At 35.1% G+C, this 18,217-nt stretch overlaps 1 protein-coding gene across 9 annotated transcripts in view; it reads left to right on the forward strand.

Annotated features, from left to right (window-relative positions):
• KIAA0586 (KIAA0586 ortholog) overlaps window positions 1-18,217 on the forward strand; it is a 125,775-nt gene that overhangs the window by 80,182 nt on the left and 27,376 nt on the right. For all 9 annotated transcript variants that reach the window (XM_032622263.1, XM_032622266.1, XM_032622264.1 and 6 more), the window contains 3 exons: window positions 2,695-2,872; window positions 11,593-11,747; window positions 15,255-15,363. In XM_032622263.1, coding sequence (XP_032478154.1) covers window positions 2,695-2,872; window positions 11,593-11,747; window positions 15,255-15,363 — 442 coding nt within the window. The remainder of the gene's footprint in view (window positions 1-2,694; window positions 2,873-11,592; window positions 11,748-15,254; window positions 15,364-18,217) is intronic.

Consider the following 18,217-nt stretch of genomic DNA (forward strand, 5'->3'; position numbering starts at 1 on the left):
TGATCGTGGCCACTGCTGTTTGCTGGTACTCTACCGTTTAGTGTTTCTGATGGTTGTTGTGTCTTTAAAACGCTTAGGAAGAAGTTTCTTTGGGAAGTTTTGTATTCCTGTCCTGGGGTGAAGAAGGAAGAGAGTAAAGGAATGAATGGTCCTGGGCTCCTGGTCAGATGTCACCTATAACTTTTTACCCCAGCTGGGCCTTCATGCTCCCTGATGTTACTCTGGGGTACTAGTATCTGCAGCCCAGATTGTTGCCAAGATCTTTATGGTTAAGGGATAAGCAGTGATGATCTCACGTTAATGAAGGAAAAAGGGAATGACAGCAGCACTTTGTACCAATCTTTCTTCTCAGTAAACCTCCTCTAGCGACCCTCCTCCTCAGGATGCAGCCCCTTTCTCCCCACACACACCAAGTCAAGCTAGTCGTCAGTCTTTCTTAGTGGTTTTTCACAACTTTTACTTAGTTCTCAGAATCCTGGTTTCTTCCCACTTATGTAGTTACTACAACATTGTTTTGGGGACAGGGAGCTGGCAGCCTTTGTTAGTGTGCCATCTTGACTAGACCAGAAGCCCAGAAGTTGGAAGTTTATCCTTTCCAGATCTTTTTCTAAGCATCTAAGCATTTGCATATGTGTGTTTGTGTGTGGTCATGTGTGGATAATTTTGAGGTTATGTATGTGTTTTTCTGCCATCTGATTCTTAAAATTTAACTATAAATCCTAAAGATCCACCATATCCTTTTTATCTACCATGTAGTATACCCTAGTTTAATTATTCTACTATTGAAGGATTTTTAGATTGGTTCCAATTTTTTTTTCTCTCCAAACTGTAATAAGAATAAAATCCTTTTTACATTATGAGGAATTGCCTTTCTATAGAAGATGAGGGGTGGAATTACTCAAAAGGCACGAGCATTTATAATTTAAATAGACACTAATAAATTGCTTTTCAACTATATGAGATTCCTTTCCAACACCACATATGATATATATATATATATTTTTTTTGCGGTATGAGGGCCTTTCACTGTTGTGGCCTCTCCCATTGCGGAGCACAGGCTCCGGACGCACAGGCTCAGCGGCCATGGCTCACGGGCCCAGCTGCTCCGCAGCATGTGGGATCTTCCCGGACCGGGGCACGAACCCGTGTCCCCTGCATTGGCAGGTGGACTCTCAACCACTGCGCCACCAGGGAAGCCCACATATGATATTTTTAATCTTAAATTTTTGCCAGTCTGATTAACAGCGACATTTAGTGCGTTATCCTACATTTACAGAACTATCAAACATTTGTTTTGTTTGTAATAAGAACTAGTAGTAATGATACATTTGTAAGTTAAAATATTGCTTTGGTAAGAAAATAGTGACCATTCTTTGTGCTTAAACAACTCTTTGCCCAGAGGGAGCATCAGGTCAGTGAGAGTAGTCTGATGACAAAACTGCAATTTGTACATTTATGTGGATGGGCCAGGTGTACTACTAGAGACCATAGGTAGCCTAACTTAGAATTGACATGAGTCTGAGCTTTGAGTATACTATTAAAATGATAACTGCTTATGAGTACGAGAGCATTTTGTGAATAGGGAAGCTAAATCTTCAGTAGGGTCATAGAGTATTAAGGTGTTAAGTAGTTCAGCAGTTACAAGTACCTTAAAAAATTGGTTCACAACAGAGAAGGTACTATATATTGCACAACATTTATATGGTAGTGGAGAGTAATACAGGCACTGTGAAATATTTCTAATTAATTTCTAGGGAAAATGTATCTGCTGTCATTCTAAACTTTGCCCAAGAATTTCCAAGGGTTTTATATTAATTGCAAAACAGTCTTTTTTTTTTAAAGGGTGTTGAGCAACTGATATTCTTAAAGAAAAGTCAGATTACAGGATAAGGGGAGCTACAAATCTGTAGAGGATAATTAGGGCAAATTGTAGAAAATCTTGAATGATGAGCTAAACAGTTAGATTTTATTTTGTAATCAACAGAGTCATCAAAGATGTTTCAGCAGTGATTTCTTCATATATTCTAGTAAAAAAACTCTACTTGGTTGAAATTAAACTCCTTTTAATAAAAAACATGAGAACTCTCATATACTGGAATTTTTATTCAGTTCTTGATTAGTAAACACATTTATTAGAATATCTCCAAGTCACAAGATGCGCTAGTGATTAGGGCATATTATTTTTAATACCAAAAGAAAATAGAATTCATCATTTTTTTAGTTTTTATTTATTTCATATATTTGATAAACATATTCATACTTTTTGTACATTTTCATCAGTTGTTTTATTATAAAGTTCACACTAACAACTTGAGCCAATTTTCATTCATAAAGAACAAGAAGTGAATTTTCTATTCTTCTAATTAAGCTGTATGAACAATGTATAATGTGTGACAGCATTTAGTGTTTTAAATAACATTTTTCCGGTGTGTTTTATTGTTGTCTAATTTGGAGGTTGAAGAAAACAGATAGTGGGTATTTAACTTCATAAGAAATAAGACATGGAGAACAAAGCCTGCACTTAGATATCTTATTAAACTAACTTTCCTGTAGCGTGTATGTGGCATAATAAGGACTTCCTGAAATAGCTTTCAAGCAGTCATGTGGTCTGCATCATGATACATTTGACAAATATTTCTTGTTTTGACTTGATTTTAATGTAATGTGTGTAACAATGGTTTCTACTTTTTACAGGACTTGGAAAACAGTGTAGGTGAACTTAGTGAAGGACAAAGGCCCAGGCTGACAGCAGCAGCAGAGAACATCTTAATGGGACATTCCGCCTATATGCAGCAGCCTGTAACTAACGCAGAGTCTTCAGATCAAAGATGTGCTCCTAAGCCATTATCTCAGCAGTGTGACACAGTTACAGGTATACACCAAAATATTGCTTCTTGATGTATTTATTGTCTGTTAGAATATTCACTTCGAATCCCATCATACTTTTTTGGTACTGTTTCCATGTTGAATGCTGTATTCTGTTTTGTATTATAATCTACAGTAGTGTTCCTAATCTGAATTAAGAAAAGCATAACTATTTTCAGGTAGGGGCTTACAAAATTTCCTTATTAAAAGGGGTATTCATAATTGAAAAGTTTGATAATGACTTTTTCTATGGTATTTATAGCAGTATTTCCCCAAAGTATTGGTACGTGAATCACTGGATGGGGCATGAGATAATTTTGGTAATATGCATGTGTCCACCTAAAAATTTTTAATAGTGATGTATTTATTTTAATATATACTGGAAAAATATAACCAGCACATCAAAACTGTGACATAACAGATCTTGCGTAGGACAATGTTAAATTAGGTAGTACTGTAGAAGTTCAGTCTTCTGACTCAGTGCTCAGTGTACTCGGGACTGTTTTGGAATTTTATTAACTAAACTTTCTGCTGTAACACTTAGGGAATAAGAGTAGAATAGAGAATACCAGTTTCTAGCATATGTAGTTGATTTTCATTATCTATAGTACTTATGTCCTATAGAGTCACCAGAAACATTGAATTAGCAAATACTGAGCCACTGCTTCTAGGGGAAATACAAGGTTAGGTTCCTGTGAGCCTCTGATTATAACATTTTTGACAGTTGATCAATGCATAACTTTGTTTTATGTGTGTTTCTATTTAAGGACACTTATTTAATATATATTGTTGATTCATTAACATTGAATCTCACGGCCAACAGCACTTAACTCATTCCTGAATGAAACTTATCTAACACATATATTTTTTCTCTAAGGCTCATCGCAGCCTTCTTGCACTTAGGTACACTAGAGAGCACTTCTGCACTATGTTTGGGGGCCATTTTAAACACCCACAAAATCAACAAAGCGTTCAAAAATGTGTCACTAAATAGACAGCGAAAAAGAACACTTGTTCACGGTGTAAGAGCTGATAAGAAAGCAGAGCAGCACCGTGTTCAGCCTCATCTGCTGAAGTGTGTGTAGGGTGATTCAGGTTTCTGCTGCTCTACACATGTCCACAAATGACTGCGAACGTGCTGTGAGTATTGATTTCAGGGTTACAAATAAATTTTATCAGATAGGTGAATTTGCAGAAATGGAATCTTCAGATTAATGAGGATCAACTATATTCTCATTTATTGATTTTCTCATGCCCATTGCTGCATTTTCTTAAATTGAAAGAACTTCTGGAGGTATGCAGATTTGCCAGAAGTTAGAAGAGGAGATGCTGGAAGTTAGAAAAACATTGGCACAGAGTATGAGTGAACACCTTATCATTCAGAACTGAGAGACATTCAAGACTGAATTTTCTATGGGAATGAATGTAAATTAATATTTGAATTATTTATTTTATGCACATAGTAAGAGTATTAATTTTTTTACATTTTTAAAAATTAGTATTCAAAGTGGCATTAAAATATGACTTCTATATTTGTATCCAGCTAACCGTGCAGAGTGCAATTAAATAGAATTGACACTAGATGGCTCTCGCAGATCACTTGAGAGCTACTTGGTACTTGGCGAACAAAGAGGTACTTGTTAAATTGTCACAGAAAATAAAAATAAATAAATAATAAATGTTATAGAATAAAATCCATGAGGATATATCCTGTTTAGCCCCTCCTTACACCCTGGTATCACCTAGCAGATTACCTATAGTACAGTTCATTTTTAATTGTAGGCACACTATAGATATTTATTTAATTTAATTGTTAAAAATAATAAGTGATGTGGCGTAAGATTGAGCATATAGATGGGTCAGTATGACAGAGTGGCTAAGAGCTTGAGCTTTTGGAGTTTCAGAAATCAGTTTGAATTCCAGCTCTGTATTTTTGGGCAAGTAACAATCTTTCTGAGCCCAAGTTTCTTCATCTATCAAGTGGGGATAATATTAATGTATTCGTTACCTATTGCTATGTAACAAATTACCCCAAAATTTAGCAGATGAAGACAGCAAACATTTATTAGCTCACACATTTCTGAAAGTTATGAATCTGGGAGTAGCTTAGCTGCATGGTTCTCAGGATCTCTCATGAAGGTGTAGTCAAGCTGTTGGCTAGACCTGCAGTCATATGAGGGCTTCAGCTAGGGTTGGAGGATCTATTTTCCAAGCTCACTCACATGGCTGCTGGCAAGATGCCTCAGTTCCTCATTACTGGAACCTTTCTATAGAGCTGTCATGACATGGCAGCTGGCTTTTCCCAGAGTGGATGATCTGAGAGAAAGTGAACAACCAAGATGGAAACCACGATGTCTTTTATAACCTAGTCTCAGAAGTGACATGCCATTACTTCTGCCACATTCTGTTGATAAAACAGACCAATCCTGGAATATTATTGTAGGGGACTGCAGAAAGGTGTGAATACCAGGACCCAGATGTTAGGGGACCGTCGTGCAGGCTGCTTACCAGAAACAATATCTACCTCCTAAGGTTATTAGGGGTGGGTAGTAGGTGACAATGCACATAAAGTAGTTAGTACTGTGCTTGGCACATGGTAACTGTTACTATCTTTAATAATGCTTGGAGAATGTAAAAATATCAGTACCTTCTCAAATGTATTTAATGGAACCAGAAACTATCCACAGTTGCTTAAAAGGAAGGTGCCTATAGAGAGCTAGTTTGTTCCTCTTGCTTTAAGTATTTTGTTACATTATGTTTACTGCAGAAGAATGAGTCCCAGTGTATCACTGTTTCTGCTACTGGCTAATCTCACGCCTTTCATGTTGATTTTTAGTAACTTTGTTTACAGAGGCTCAGCTATTCTTACCTTGCCTGTCCCCACCCCTGCTCATTTTCAGAAAGCATCCTATTTGCAACCTATAGTCCCCTATCAGTGTTTCTAATTCTGAGGCTTTCATGTTGCGTTGAGTAACAAAAAGCTGCTAAATAAGGTTTAAAGAATTGTCTCGAGAACCCTAAAGTGTAAACTGGTATTTTGAACAAACTGTGAGGACTCTGGGACTTACTACCAATTATAGCTCTTCATTTACTCAGAAAACTTGTATTGAGTACCTACTGTGTACTCGGTACCAATATATTAGTACAATATTAGGGTCTTGAGATGCAAAGGTAATAGACATCTGCTCTCAAGGAAGTTTACAAACTCGTGTAGAAGAATATGAGACAGCAATTTTAATATTGTGTGATTAATGCACAACACAGACTGCTTTGGGAGTGCAGAGGAGGAACAGCCCACACATGAGAGCTCAGAGAAGGTTTCCCACAAGAGCCAATGTGAAACTGAATCTTAGAGGAATCAGCCAGATGATGAAGTGTGATAAGCACGTTCCAGTTTATTCATTTACTTATTCAGAAAATATTTTTTTGAGTGCTTGCTCTGCTCTAAGCACGGTCTAGGTCGTAGGAATATAAAACCTGGTAAGGCCTTATCCATAATGAATATTTTCTCTAGTAGAAGTAGTAGAGAGAAGGCAAAAACATGCAATAAATTACTGTAGTTATTGTGAAGCAGTCCATAGGGGATGGGAGTACAGGTCAGTTGTAACTGGGGAGGGCAATCAAGAAAGACTTCATGGGGCTTCCCTGGTGGCACAGTGGTTGAGAGTCCGCCTGCCGATGCAGGGGACACGGGTTCGTGCCCCAGTCCGGGAGGATCCCACATGCCGCGGAGCGGCTGGGCCCGTGAGCCATGGCCTCTGAGCCGGCACGTCCGGAGCCTGTGCTCCGCAGCGGGAGAGGCCACAATAGTGAGAGGCCCGCGTACCACAAAAAAAAAAAAAAAAAAAAGGAAGACTTCATGTGTGAGGAGCTAACTTGAAATGAGTTCTCAATGATGAATAGATGTTTGCTGTGTAGTAAGTGTGAGAGAAACCTCCAAGGCAGAATATGCAATGAGACAAGGGGATATAATATCAAGTGGTTTTTCAATTTACTCTAAGACAGTAGAGATTCGTTTGTGTACAAAATGGAAAGTAATTCCAATCTTACTTTATATTTATGCCCATGGAAAATTCAGTCTTGAATTTCTGTCAATTCTGAATGTTTTGTGATATTCACAGATCCATTAAAGATTGTATGTAAATGAGTGACATGATCATATTTGCCTTTTATTTAGCAAGATCACGTGAGGTGCAGTGTGATGGATAGATTGCAGAGGATTAAGACTGGAGGCAAGGAGCCTCTGGCTTAGACAGTTATTAAAGTCAACCTGGTGAGACATTATTCAGCAGCGAAGAAATATGAAAAGGGAGACTTGAGAGACATTTGAGGAGGAGAGTGGACAAGACTTAGTTGAATATGAGAGGTGCAAAAGAAGGGAGGGTCTAAGATGACTCCAGGTTTTTGGCTAGAATGATTGGGTAGATGGTATTTCCATTCACTGAGGGAGGGAGGGATTCTGGAGGAAAGACAGAATTAGGAAGAAATAAGAATGAGTGGGGTTTCATCTATGTGGAATTTGAGGTACCTTTGGGTTTCATACAAATGGAATAATTTATTAGACAGTCAAGAACCAAAGCTGCTGCTGGCACTGGCAATTCAAGCAGACTTAGTCTTCTCTGAAAGTCTACCATGGTTGCTTTTTCAAAGCAGTAAGATTCTAGAAGAGTAAAATTAGGGATTTTAAATTATGGTTAATTAAATTTGTCTTGAATGGAACAATACTTTAAGTGTCTCTCTTACAAAGGGCTAACTAACGTACATTACACTCAATGAGCATACTTTTTAGAAGTGACACAGCAAGTTCAACATTGTTGTGATTGCTGTCATGGAATCCTTTCCTGATCCCTTATCACTGGGTTAGGTACCGTCAAATATGCTCTCTGTGTAGTCCTCTAATGTCACCTGCCTAATGTTGCTCTTATCACACTGATTTGTAATCTCACTTGAAAATGGAGACTTTATCTTGTCCACTGTCATAGCTCTGTCACCTAGCAGAGTATGTTGCGTAGTCAGTAAATATAGGTTAAGTGATAGGGTGTCATATGAGCTGAAAGCTATTATGCACTTTTAATGCTTTTGGGAGATGTTTGATTATACACTTTCTTTGTTTCTATATTTAATTTTTTTCTTCTTTTATCACAATCTACCTTGTGTCCTTTTTTTTTTTTTTTTTGCGGTACGCGGGCCTCTCTCACTGTTGTGGCCTCTCCCGCTGCGGAGCACAGGCTCCGGACGCACAGGCTCAGTGGCCATGGCTCATGGGTCCAGCCGCTCCGTGGCATGTGGGCTCTTCCTGGACCAGGGCACAAACCCATATCCCCTGCATCGGCAGGCGGACTCTCAACCACTGTGCCGCCAGGGAAGCCCCTTTGTGTCCTTTTCAATTAACTTTTTTCTTTACACCCATACATCAGCCACATATCATTTTACATAAAAATAAAATACGATTATGTCATATATTACTTTAAGTTATAGACTCTTTTTGAGTGCTCTTCATCTACCCCTCCTCCTCACATTTTCTCCTGTCCCACTTTATGCCTTAACTCGTGTTAAGATTCTGGTATGTAACCTTCCTGTTTTTTTCCCCTTATACATATATAATAATTATATACACACACACACACAGTATACATGATAGGTACATACGATGTGTGTGTATTTGTTGTTATTTTACAAGTTGAGATTGTGTCATGCACACTCGCCTGCATTTTGTTTTCACCCAGTAAACCCTGCAGAAATTACTCGAGGTCAAGTAGTAGTGCTTAAATTCATCTTTTTTATTGACTTTTTATCCACTTTTAGTATGGATTTCCAATAATGTATTCAGTCATTGCTCTGTTGATGAATATTTACTTTATTATCATTTCACCCCTACTATAAACAGTGCTAAAGTAAATATTCACACATGTGTATCCTAACATATTGCTGCATTTTATATTTAGGGAATAGTTTCCCAGAAGTAGTTACTGGGCCCAAGGGAAAATATATTTAAAAATTTAAAATAGATATACCAAGTTGCTGTCTTAAAAATTTAAACTAATTTATTTTTATTAGTAATATATTACAACCTTCCCTCTATATCCCTTCCAGAAATTGTGTTTACTACTATTTTTATTTTTGTCAGTTAAAGTATAAAGATATGGCTGACTACTGCTGAGTTTGTTTGTTGGCTATTTGTATTTGCTCTTCTGTGAATTACCTACTTAAGTTCTCCCCCTGTCTGTTAGGTTCTAAGTTTTTCTTGTAACTTTGTAAGAACTATTTCTGTATTTTAGATATTTTCTATCATCTGTATTGCAAATGTCTTTTCCCAAATTTGTACTTTGTTCATTGACATTATTTATATTCTTTTCCATATAATTTAAAAAATTTTATAGAATTATTTACATCGTTTATACTTCCTGTGTTTTCATCACATGGTTAGGTTTCCCCCAATACAAGCTTATACCTGTAGTCTCAGATTCTTTTTGCAAGTTCATTATTTAGTATATATTTATATTTAAGTCTATCTGGAATTTATTTTTACAAGTGGTGTAAGGTAGAAGTTCAACTTGATTTTCTTCCAGGTAAGTAGTCAGTTGTGCCAATTATTATGTATCTTTTTCCTACTGAATTAAAATATCAACCAATTTGTATATTAAATTCTCATAGACATCAGAATTTTTTTTTCTTGATTCTTTTTTCTAAGTATTCTAGATTCCTTAGGATCTAAAACACATTGGACTACTGTGTCTTTATGGTACATTCTGTTATCTGATAGGGCAAGTTTACTTTTTAAAATAAATTTTCCTGGGGCTTCCCTGGTGGCGCAGTGGTTGAGGGTACGCCTGCCGATGCAGGGGACACGGGTTCGTGCCCCGGTCCGGGAGAATCTCACATGCCGCGGAGCGGCTGGGCCTGTGAGCCATGGCTGCTGAGCCTGCGCGTCTGGAGCCTGTGCTCTGCAACGGGAGAGGCCACAACAGTGAGAGAGGCCCGCGTACCGCAAAAAAAAAAAAAAAAAAATTCCTGCTTTTCTTGACAATTCTCAGGCATTTATCCTTCCATATAAACTCTAAAATTATGTTTTTCAATTAAAAATCACCCTGATTGGAATTGTGCTAATTTATGTATTAATATTGGAAGAATTGACATTTTTATATGTATGTATAAAAATACATTTTATGTATTTTACTATTTGTCCAGATCTTGTTTTGTGCTCTTCAATAAGATTTCATAATTTTCTTCATTTTCTTCTTCTATACCTTTCTTAATTATTTTACAGTTCTGGTCACTATAGTAAAAGAGTATTTTTTCTATTTCTAAGTGCATATTGCATAATATAGAGAGAAACCAATGACTTTTGTATATTTTTTTAGTATCCAGTCATAGTACCAAATTGTCTTATTACTTCTAATAAAATTATTTTTCCTCACTAGGGACTCTAGGGCTTTCTAGGTATATAATCATATAATCAGTACAAAAAGTTTTTATGTATGTATGAATTCTTTTATCTTAATTCATTTGCCAGTCTTAAGAAAATGTAGGAAAAGTGACATAGGAATAGAAAAAGCCATATCAGAATATAAAAAGGCCAGTATGAGGCTTGGAACAATGGTTGCTCTAAATGATGCATGTTATTACAATTATTTAAATTAATCTTATAAATAAAATGAGAATAAAACAGGTAATAATTTTGAGAAATTGTTTTGTGTAGATCAAATTCTGGAAAGGTAAAACTTAAAAGTCAGTGTATGTAAAACCCACCTAAAAATATAGATTAACATAAAAAAACTAGAGAATGCTTATTTGCTAAACCTAAGAAATTGTCAACATACTGCCTTTAAATGGAAAATACCTGTGGGGTCTTTAAAATATCACTTCATTTAAAACAATTTATGTATAGTGCTTCAGGTCTACTTCTACTGATTAAAATGAGACTGCATTGTGCTACATTTAAAAGGTGACCATTAATTAGGAAAAACAATTTTCTTAGAAATAATTTAGCAAGAATGTGAAATAAGGAACAGTGACTAGGAGTTGAAAGATGAGGATTTTAGTTCCTTTTCACCTCTTAGCTCTGATATTTTGACAGTTAACTTCCCTGAGCCTTACAGTGAAAGACAGTTATAAAACTATCGTATCCTCCTGCCTTACAGAATGATTGTGAGATTCAAGTTAAACGAGATAATATATGTGAAAGTGCTTGGAGTATAAAATGTAATGTAAATGTACAGTGATATTATTAGATAAATATTTATCTCTGCTCTTATTGTCTTCTTTTTATTGATTTCATTGAGATGCCATTTGGTTGAGGAAAAGAGGAGCTTGATCTTTTGAAGAAAAATACCAGAACAGAAATAAGCAATACCAACATTTTCTAGTCAGGAAATTGCCCCTTGATTTAAGATTACATTTTAGATGGAAAGTATTCTATTGACTCTTATTGATAGAAAAAGTAATCTGGAGTGTTAGGAGTTGGTGTGTAGGAGTGAGTGTTGGGTGTGGACTGCGTGAACAGCTTGCTGATTGGAACCTTAGAATAATCCATAGATTTGTTTGAACATAGGTACTTTTTGCATTCTCTGTGAGCTTTGGTTTTAATTGCAGTGAAGGCTTGGTGACACGTATTTTCTGTTGAAGTATTTCTAATTCAGCAGGTAGGAAATACTGGTAATTTTAGCCCATTTTTCTTTTTCTAAGAAATAATTTATTTTAACTTTTTGTTTACGTACTTGATAACAGATGATATTTATGAAGATTTATGTGCTAGTCATGGTCCAATGAGTTTGGGAGAATTGGAGTTGCAGCCAGATCCTCACCTTGCCCTTCCCACAAAACTTCTGACAACACAAGAAGATGATGTTAAATTATCAGTAGCAGCTGAAGATTTTCCTCAGGTATCCAACTAATAGCACTTGTACTTTACTTAAATCAGAATGGTAACAATATTGCCTTAGCATAGAACACTGTCAAGAGCACAGTCTTTGGAGTCAGACAGCCTCAAATCATGCCTCCTTTTTTCACTAACTCAAGCCTGGCTATAGATCTTAGCTCATCCAATCTCTAGCTGTGACCTTGAATACATACTTAGCCTTTTTCTAAGCCTTAATTTCCTCATCTTTAAATTAAAGATTAAAATAATGTATGTAAAAATGCCTATTACCAAGTTAGATAGCTATTATCATTTACACCTCTATATTCCCCTGCAATATCTAGTTTAGTAGTTTGTGCATAATAGGTACTCAATAAATATTTATTCTATTAAAATTTGTGAAGTGTGTTACCATGAAAGCATCAGATATTTCATACTGAGTTAAGCCAATGGCCCATGCAATCTTGTGTGCTGAAAAAATAGGATAATTACTCTCCAAGGTGTAAAAAAAAATGCTCATGTTAAATTAAATACAGTTTTTTAATCTGTGTAATCTCACTGTAGATTAATTTATTCAATAAATAGTCATCATGATATGGTATTGTGTTGCATTGCATGGTGTTGAGGGTGAAAGCCAAAAGTATATAAAATAAAGATTGCTTATGGAACACACTATTATGTAGGGTTCAGTATTAATAACCTGTGACCAAGCAAAGATCAGGAAAAAACTAGTAATGAATAAATATCTGTTAATTAATTCTGTAATAAAAGAAAAATTGTTTGTGACCTTGGGTTAGGCAAAAATGACACCAAAAACACTATCCATGAAAGAAAAAAAATTAATAAACTGGTCTTATCAAAAATAAGAACATCTGCTCTTCAAAACACACTGTTAAGAGAATGAAAAGACAAGCTACAGATTGGGAGAAGATATTTGCAAATCACTTATCTGGTAAAAGGCTTATATGCAGGATATATAAGGAACTCACAGAATACAATATTAAGAAAACAAACAATCCAATTAAAAAATGGATAAAATCTTTGGACAGTTACCTTACCCAAAGAAGATATACTGATGGCAAGTGAGCACGTAAAAAGATTCTCAACATTGGTAATCGTTAGGGAAATGCTAATTAAAACCACAATGAAATACTACTACACAGGCATTAGAACATCTCAAATTAAAAAGACTAACATGCCAAGTTTTGGCAAGGGTGTGGAGCCCTTAAACTCTCATATGCTGCTGGCTGGGAATGTAAAATGATTCAACCACTTTGGAAAACAGTTTGGCAATTTCTTGAAAAAGTATTGATAAAATGTACACCTACCATATGACCCAGACATTTCACTCCTAGGTATTTATTTACCCAAGAGAAACTACCACATATGTCTAAGCAAAGGCTTGCACATGAATGTTCATAGCAACTTTATTGGTAGTAGCCCCAAACTGGAAACAACATAAATATTCATCAATTGCTGAATGTACAAGTTGTGGCATATCTATAAGATGGAATACTACTTAGCAATCAAAAGCCATGGACGGACTTCCCTGGTGGCACAGTGGTTAAGAATCTGCCTGCCAATGCAGGGGTTACAGGTTTGAGCCCTGGCTCAGGAAGATCCCACATGCCATGGAGCAACTAAGCCTGTGCACCACAACTACTGAAGCTCGCACTCCTAGAGCCAGTGCTCTGCAACAAGAGAAGCCACTGCAATGAGAAGCCCATGCACCGCAACGAAGAGTAGCCCCTGCTCGATGCAACTAGAGAAAGCCCACGCACAGCGGCAAAGACCCAGTGCAGCCAAAAATAAATAAATAAATTTATTAAAAAAAAAAAAGCCATGGACTACTGATACGTACAGTGACATGGATGATTCTCACAAAAGTTGTGTTGAGGGGAAAAAGCCAGAACCCCCACCCCCCCAAAATTGTGCATACCTTACGATTCCACTTACATGGCATTCTAGAAAATGCAAACTAATCTATAGTTATAGGAGGGAATTCAGGTTATTTTGAGCTTGGTGGATATGTTCATCATATTATCTTGACTGTGATGATGGCTTCATGGGTATATACATATGTCAAAACTTAACAAATGATACACTTTAAATACATGTAGATTGTTGTCTATCAGTTATACCTCAATAAAGATATTCTAAACAATAAAAGAAAGATTGCTCTCCTTTAATTACTGGCCTGTTTTAAAATAAAACTGCAAAGTGTTACCAGAAGAATGGCTTCAAAAAAATTCATATGTTAGATTTCCTTTATTAACAGAGAAATATGGCTAGTACTAATACTAGCACACACTTGTTTATAGTGCTTACTCTGCCAGAGGCTGTTCTAAGTTCATTATGTATTAACTCATTTAATCCTTTTAACAGCCTACTGAGGTAGTTATTATTATTATCATCCCCATTTGATGAATGAGAAAATTGAGGTACTGGGGGGTTAAGTAACTTACCCAAGGTCAAAGCTACATAATGACTTAGCCAAATTTGAACACAAGCAGTTTAGCTCCACAATACTCAGCTCTGAATCCCTGTGGTTGAGGAAGGGACCCAGTAGGAAGGTTCTAAATTGAAGCAGCACAGAAGAGTCATAGTACCCATCTTAGAAATACACACCAAAATAATATTTCCTTCAGGGAAGAAACCTATATGACTAATGGCTCTAAACTTAGAAGACCAGAGGTGAGGCTAGTTGTTATTATTGCAGTCTAAAGCTACTCATTTTTACCTGTAGATAAATAAGTACCTGCCAGAACTGGCGTGGTTACATTTGAGTCCATGTGGACAGGTGTTTCAGATTCTCCTCTGCTTGTATCTGTTGTTAAGAGTTCAGAGATACCTTTTTAGGTTCCTGTCAAATTATATCTGACAGTTGTTTTGAGAGACTCATTCATAATTAGGCTCATAAAACAGGAAAGGGAAGAAAGAAAATGGCTAAAGTCATCACAATTTGTAATGTGTGATTGTGAAGGAATTTGTGACTACTGTAAATTTCAAATTTCGTTAGGTGGTAGTAAGGAAGAGAGATGATGGGGCTTATGGTAGAGTGTACTTTTCTTGAATGGCAAAGGAGGGTAACAATACCTACTCAACACTTGTGAGAATTCAGTGATGTTATTATATATAAAAGCTCTTTGAAAATTGCAGTACATTATGCAGATTTTCATTTTATGCAAAAATGGTTATATGGAAGTGCTTACAGTCAAATTAAGTTTTTATCCTGTCTAAATCCATCATGTATGTATCTAGAATAGTTGGTTTATAAGTAGCTCTGAATTCTCTAGGAAAAATAGAAATGATTTGAATATCTGAAATCTGTGTATATTACCCAAATCTTTTGAAAGATTTTATTTGCAATATCTTTTCTTTAGTAATCTGTACTCCATTGCCCATTTGGTAGTTAGAAAGCATGCATGATATTCAAATTTTATATAATAAGCACCTAAATAATTTAATTGCTCAGATCTTTTTAAAGTAACTTAAAAAATAATATTATGACTTCATGTCTTAAATTCTTCAGTACCAACAAAAACAAGACCAAGATGTTAAGCAAGTTGAACACAAGCCAGTTCAAAGTCGTTTAATACGTGTAAGAAATAAATGTGATATTTCACTTTCACAGCAACAAGGTAAGATTTGTTTCCTTGTAATAATATAAGAGTTCGATATATGTTGTGAATTGAACACATATATAATGAGAATTCTTTTATATAAGTTTTATTCTCTAGGGTTTTTTTTTTGTTTTCTTTGATTTAGCCCTTTGGGATAAAGAATCTGGTATTGTATTTGAGTGTATATTTGTTAGTTCTTTTTGCCAATAAACACTATTTCTAATGGACTTTAAAAACTCTTAGGTAGTATTTTTATTTTAATCTTACCTTTTGGTTCTTGTACAGTTGAATGTCAGTGTCTTTTTATCTATGTATAAGTCTGTATCTGTATCACAGTTGTCTGTTTTAAATTATAATATAAAGGCAATGGTTATGGTTGTTAAGGAGCTTTGTAAAGGCTATTTATGTTGTGTGGTGATTTGATCAACAGGTACAACTTAAAGAACAAAGAACTCATGTTAGATGCTATCATATGAATGAACTTTTCTGTACTGCTTGATTACCAAAATTTTGTGGCTAAATGATCCTGAGTCAGCATCCCGGCATTTGATGTTGTCTTTGTGTTTCTGCAAAGCTGTTGGCCTTGTGCTTAGTTTGCCTTCTTGCTTCTTTGTCATTTAAATTTTATATAACCTAAATTCTGAAATTTGGCAGTAGAAATTAAGATGTCTTCTGTTTAAAAACTTTCTGTCTATAGTCCAGGTAGAAGTATTAGGAGTATTTTGAGCAGTAGAATGTTTTTCTTCACTTTTGTAATTGTGTTTTTTTATCTCATATATTGAATGCCAATATAATTACAAATGTAACTGTTTGGCAGTTTGGGGAGGACCTAAATGAGGAAGTGCTTAAGATTATGTTATATGAGGTTTAGGTTTTTACTTTTCTGCTTGTTTTCTGTTCCTTTCTTGCTCCAACTTTTCAGAACTTGCCCCTCCTGACCACTTTTTAAAACCTAACAGTGGTACAGTAGTGTTAGTATTATATCTTAGAATCCTATGGAAAATTACCTGTAACACTTACCTCATTGTGTTTAAAAATTAATCATGACAGTATATAGATATGAGCAAATGAATATTTCTAAGATAATATCAGGACCGACTTGATGTCCTTCTACTGAATTCTGTTACTATTCATGGTCAATGACTGTATATTTAATTTAGTTTTTTAAAAAAATTATAATTTCTTAAAATTATAAATGAATTTTGTCTCCTTGGAGAATGTTGTATATAATAAAATGATCATTTTCCTCACCTGATAGGAAAATATCTTTGGTAAGATTTTAAGGGTAAATACCTCTCTTTAGGAAAGTGACATTGTTTTCAGTTTCACATATATGAATGTCTGACCACAAGATGGCAATATTTAAATTTTTGTTGACTTACAACGTCATTAAATAATAGTGTGCAGTTAACATTTAATGTCAGTAAAAATCATAAGAAAAATAAAAGAAACCAATGTGTTAGCTAGTAGGAGGAAGTTTTATTTAGAAAGAATCTAGAACAGTTGGATTTAATATGTGTAAAAATTATTTTCATTTAATTTTACATGCAATACAGAAGTTAGGAGAGCCGCAGGCCTATGTCAGTTTTAACCAAGACAAATAAATACCCAGTGGGCTATAGATAAAACATTTAAAATAGGAGCCAAGTGTTTCACTCTATAATTGATACATATCTCCATACTAAATATTTTTTGAATGAATACAATTCTCTTGGCAAATATAGTCAGTTATGACTTTTTCCCCTATAAATTTTGTGGATTTAATTTTTTTCTCTGATGAAGCTCTGATACACTGCCAAATGTTTCAAAGAATAAGAGAGTCAGAGTGCCAAAATAATCCTCTAGGGCTTTCACAACTTTGAGTGACCTTGAAGGAATTCAATCCCATCATATACAAAGGGCTTGAAGATAATGAAGGAAATTCACCTTATCACGAGGGAATCAAAACCACATCTTTTCTGGAAGATAAATGCTTCTAAGAATACTTGAAGCCCAAATTATGGCTATTTCAGGAAGAAGTATTATGTATTTCACTTTGAAATGCATAGTAGTTTAATATATGTATATAAAGAAATCAAGCCGTTTACTAGCAGTAGCAGTAGTTTAGTGATCATCCATTAAAAATTGACTGAAGATATGGTAGGACATAGGTTCTAGCACTGTGCTTCTGGGAGATCTGTAAAGTACTTGTCTCCTTCCTCTCCGCTTGATTATTACTTTCAGATTTTAATACAAAAGAGAGAAATTGAATTGAATTCTGAAAGATAATATCTGTTTCTTTTGGTATTTAATTCATTGGGTATATTTTTGAGCACATGATACCACTTATCTGATTCTAAGTCCTGATTAATGTGTCTAACAGTTTTATAGTGAAAGCAACTTTTTAAGTAATTTAGTAAGTCATTAAAATTTTTTTCCCTTTCACTGTGCAGTTAACTTTCTTCTGTACAAATGAGAGACTAGTTTTCAATCCATTTATTTGTTATGAACCCAGGAACAATTAAATTCTATAAAGTGATGTATTAAAATAGTTCACTTTTAAAAATATTTTTCTTCTTTAGTTTTTCTCTTAAAATTAAGAACCGCATAATAAAGAATAATTAGAAAGTCAAATAGGCTATACTATAATCAATGGGGGAAAATTAGAACATATGTTGTATGGTTAAATGCTAGGACAGATTAGTTGTCAAAGTTGTTTGAAAACCACAGCATTCTTTAGTTTTCTTATTTGTAGATGAAATATATTGCTCAGAAAATATATATCAAAGTGCTAAAAGTAATTACTAATGTAATTGCACTAATTTATCAAAAGCAGGTTACATTTTTGTGGGAAATCACAATAGGTTTCTTTTGACATTATGTCCTGAGTTTA

The sequence above is a fragment of the Phocoena sinus genome, chromosome 2 (genome assembly GCF_008692025.1).
Source record: "Phocoena sinus isolate mPhoSin1 chromosome 2, mPhoSin1.pri, whole genome shotgun sequence".
Classification (NCBI taxonomy): domain Eukaryota; kingdom Metazoa; phylum Chordata; class Mammalia; order Artiodactyla; family Phocoenidae; genus Phocoena; species Phocoena sinus.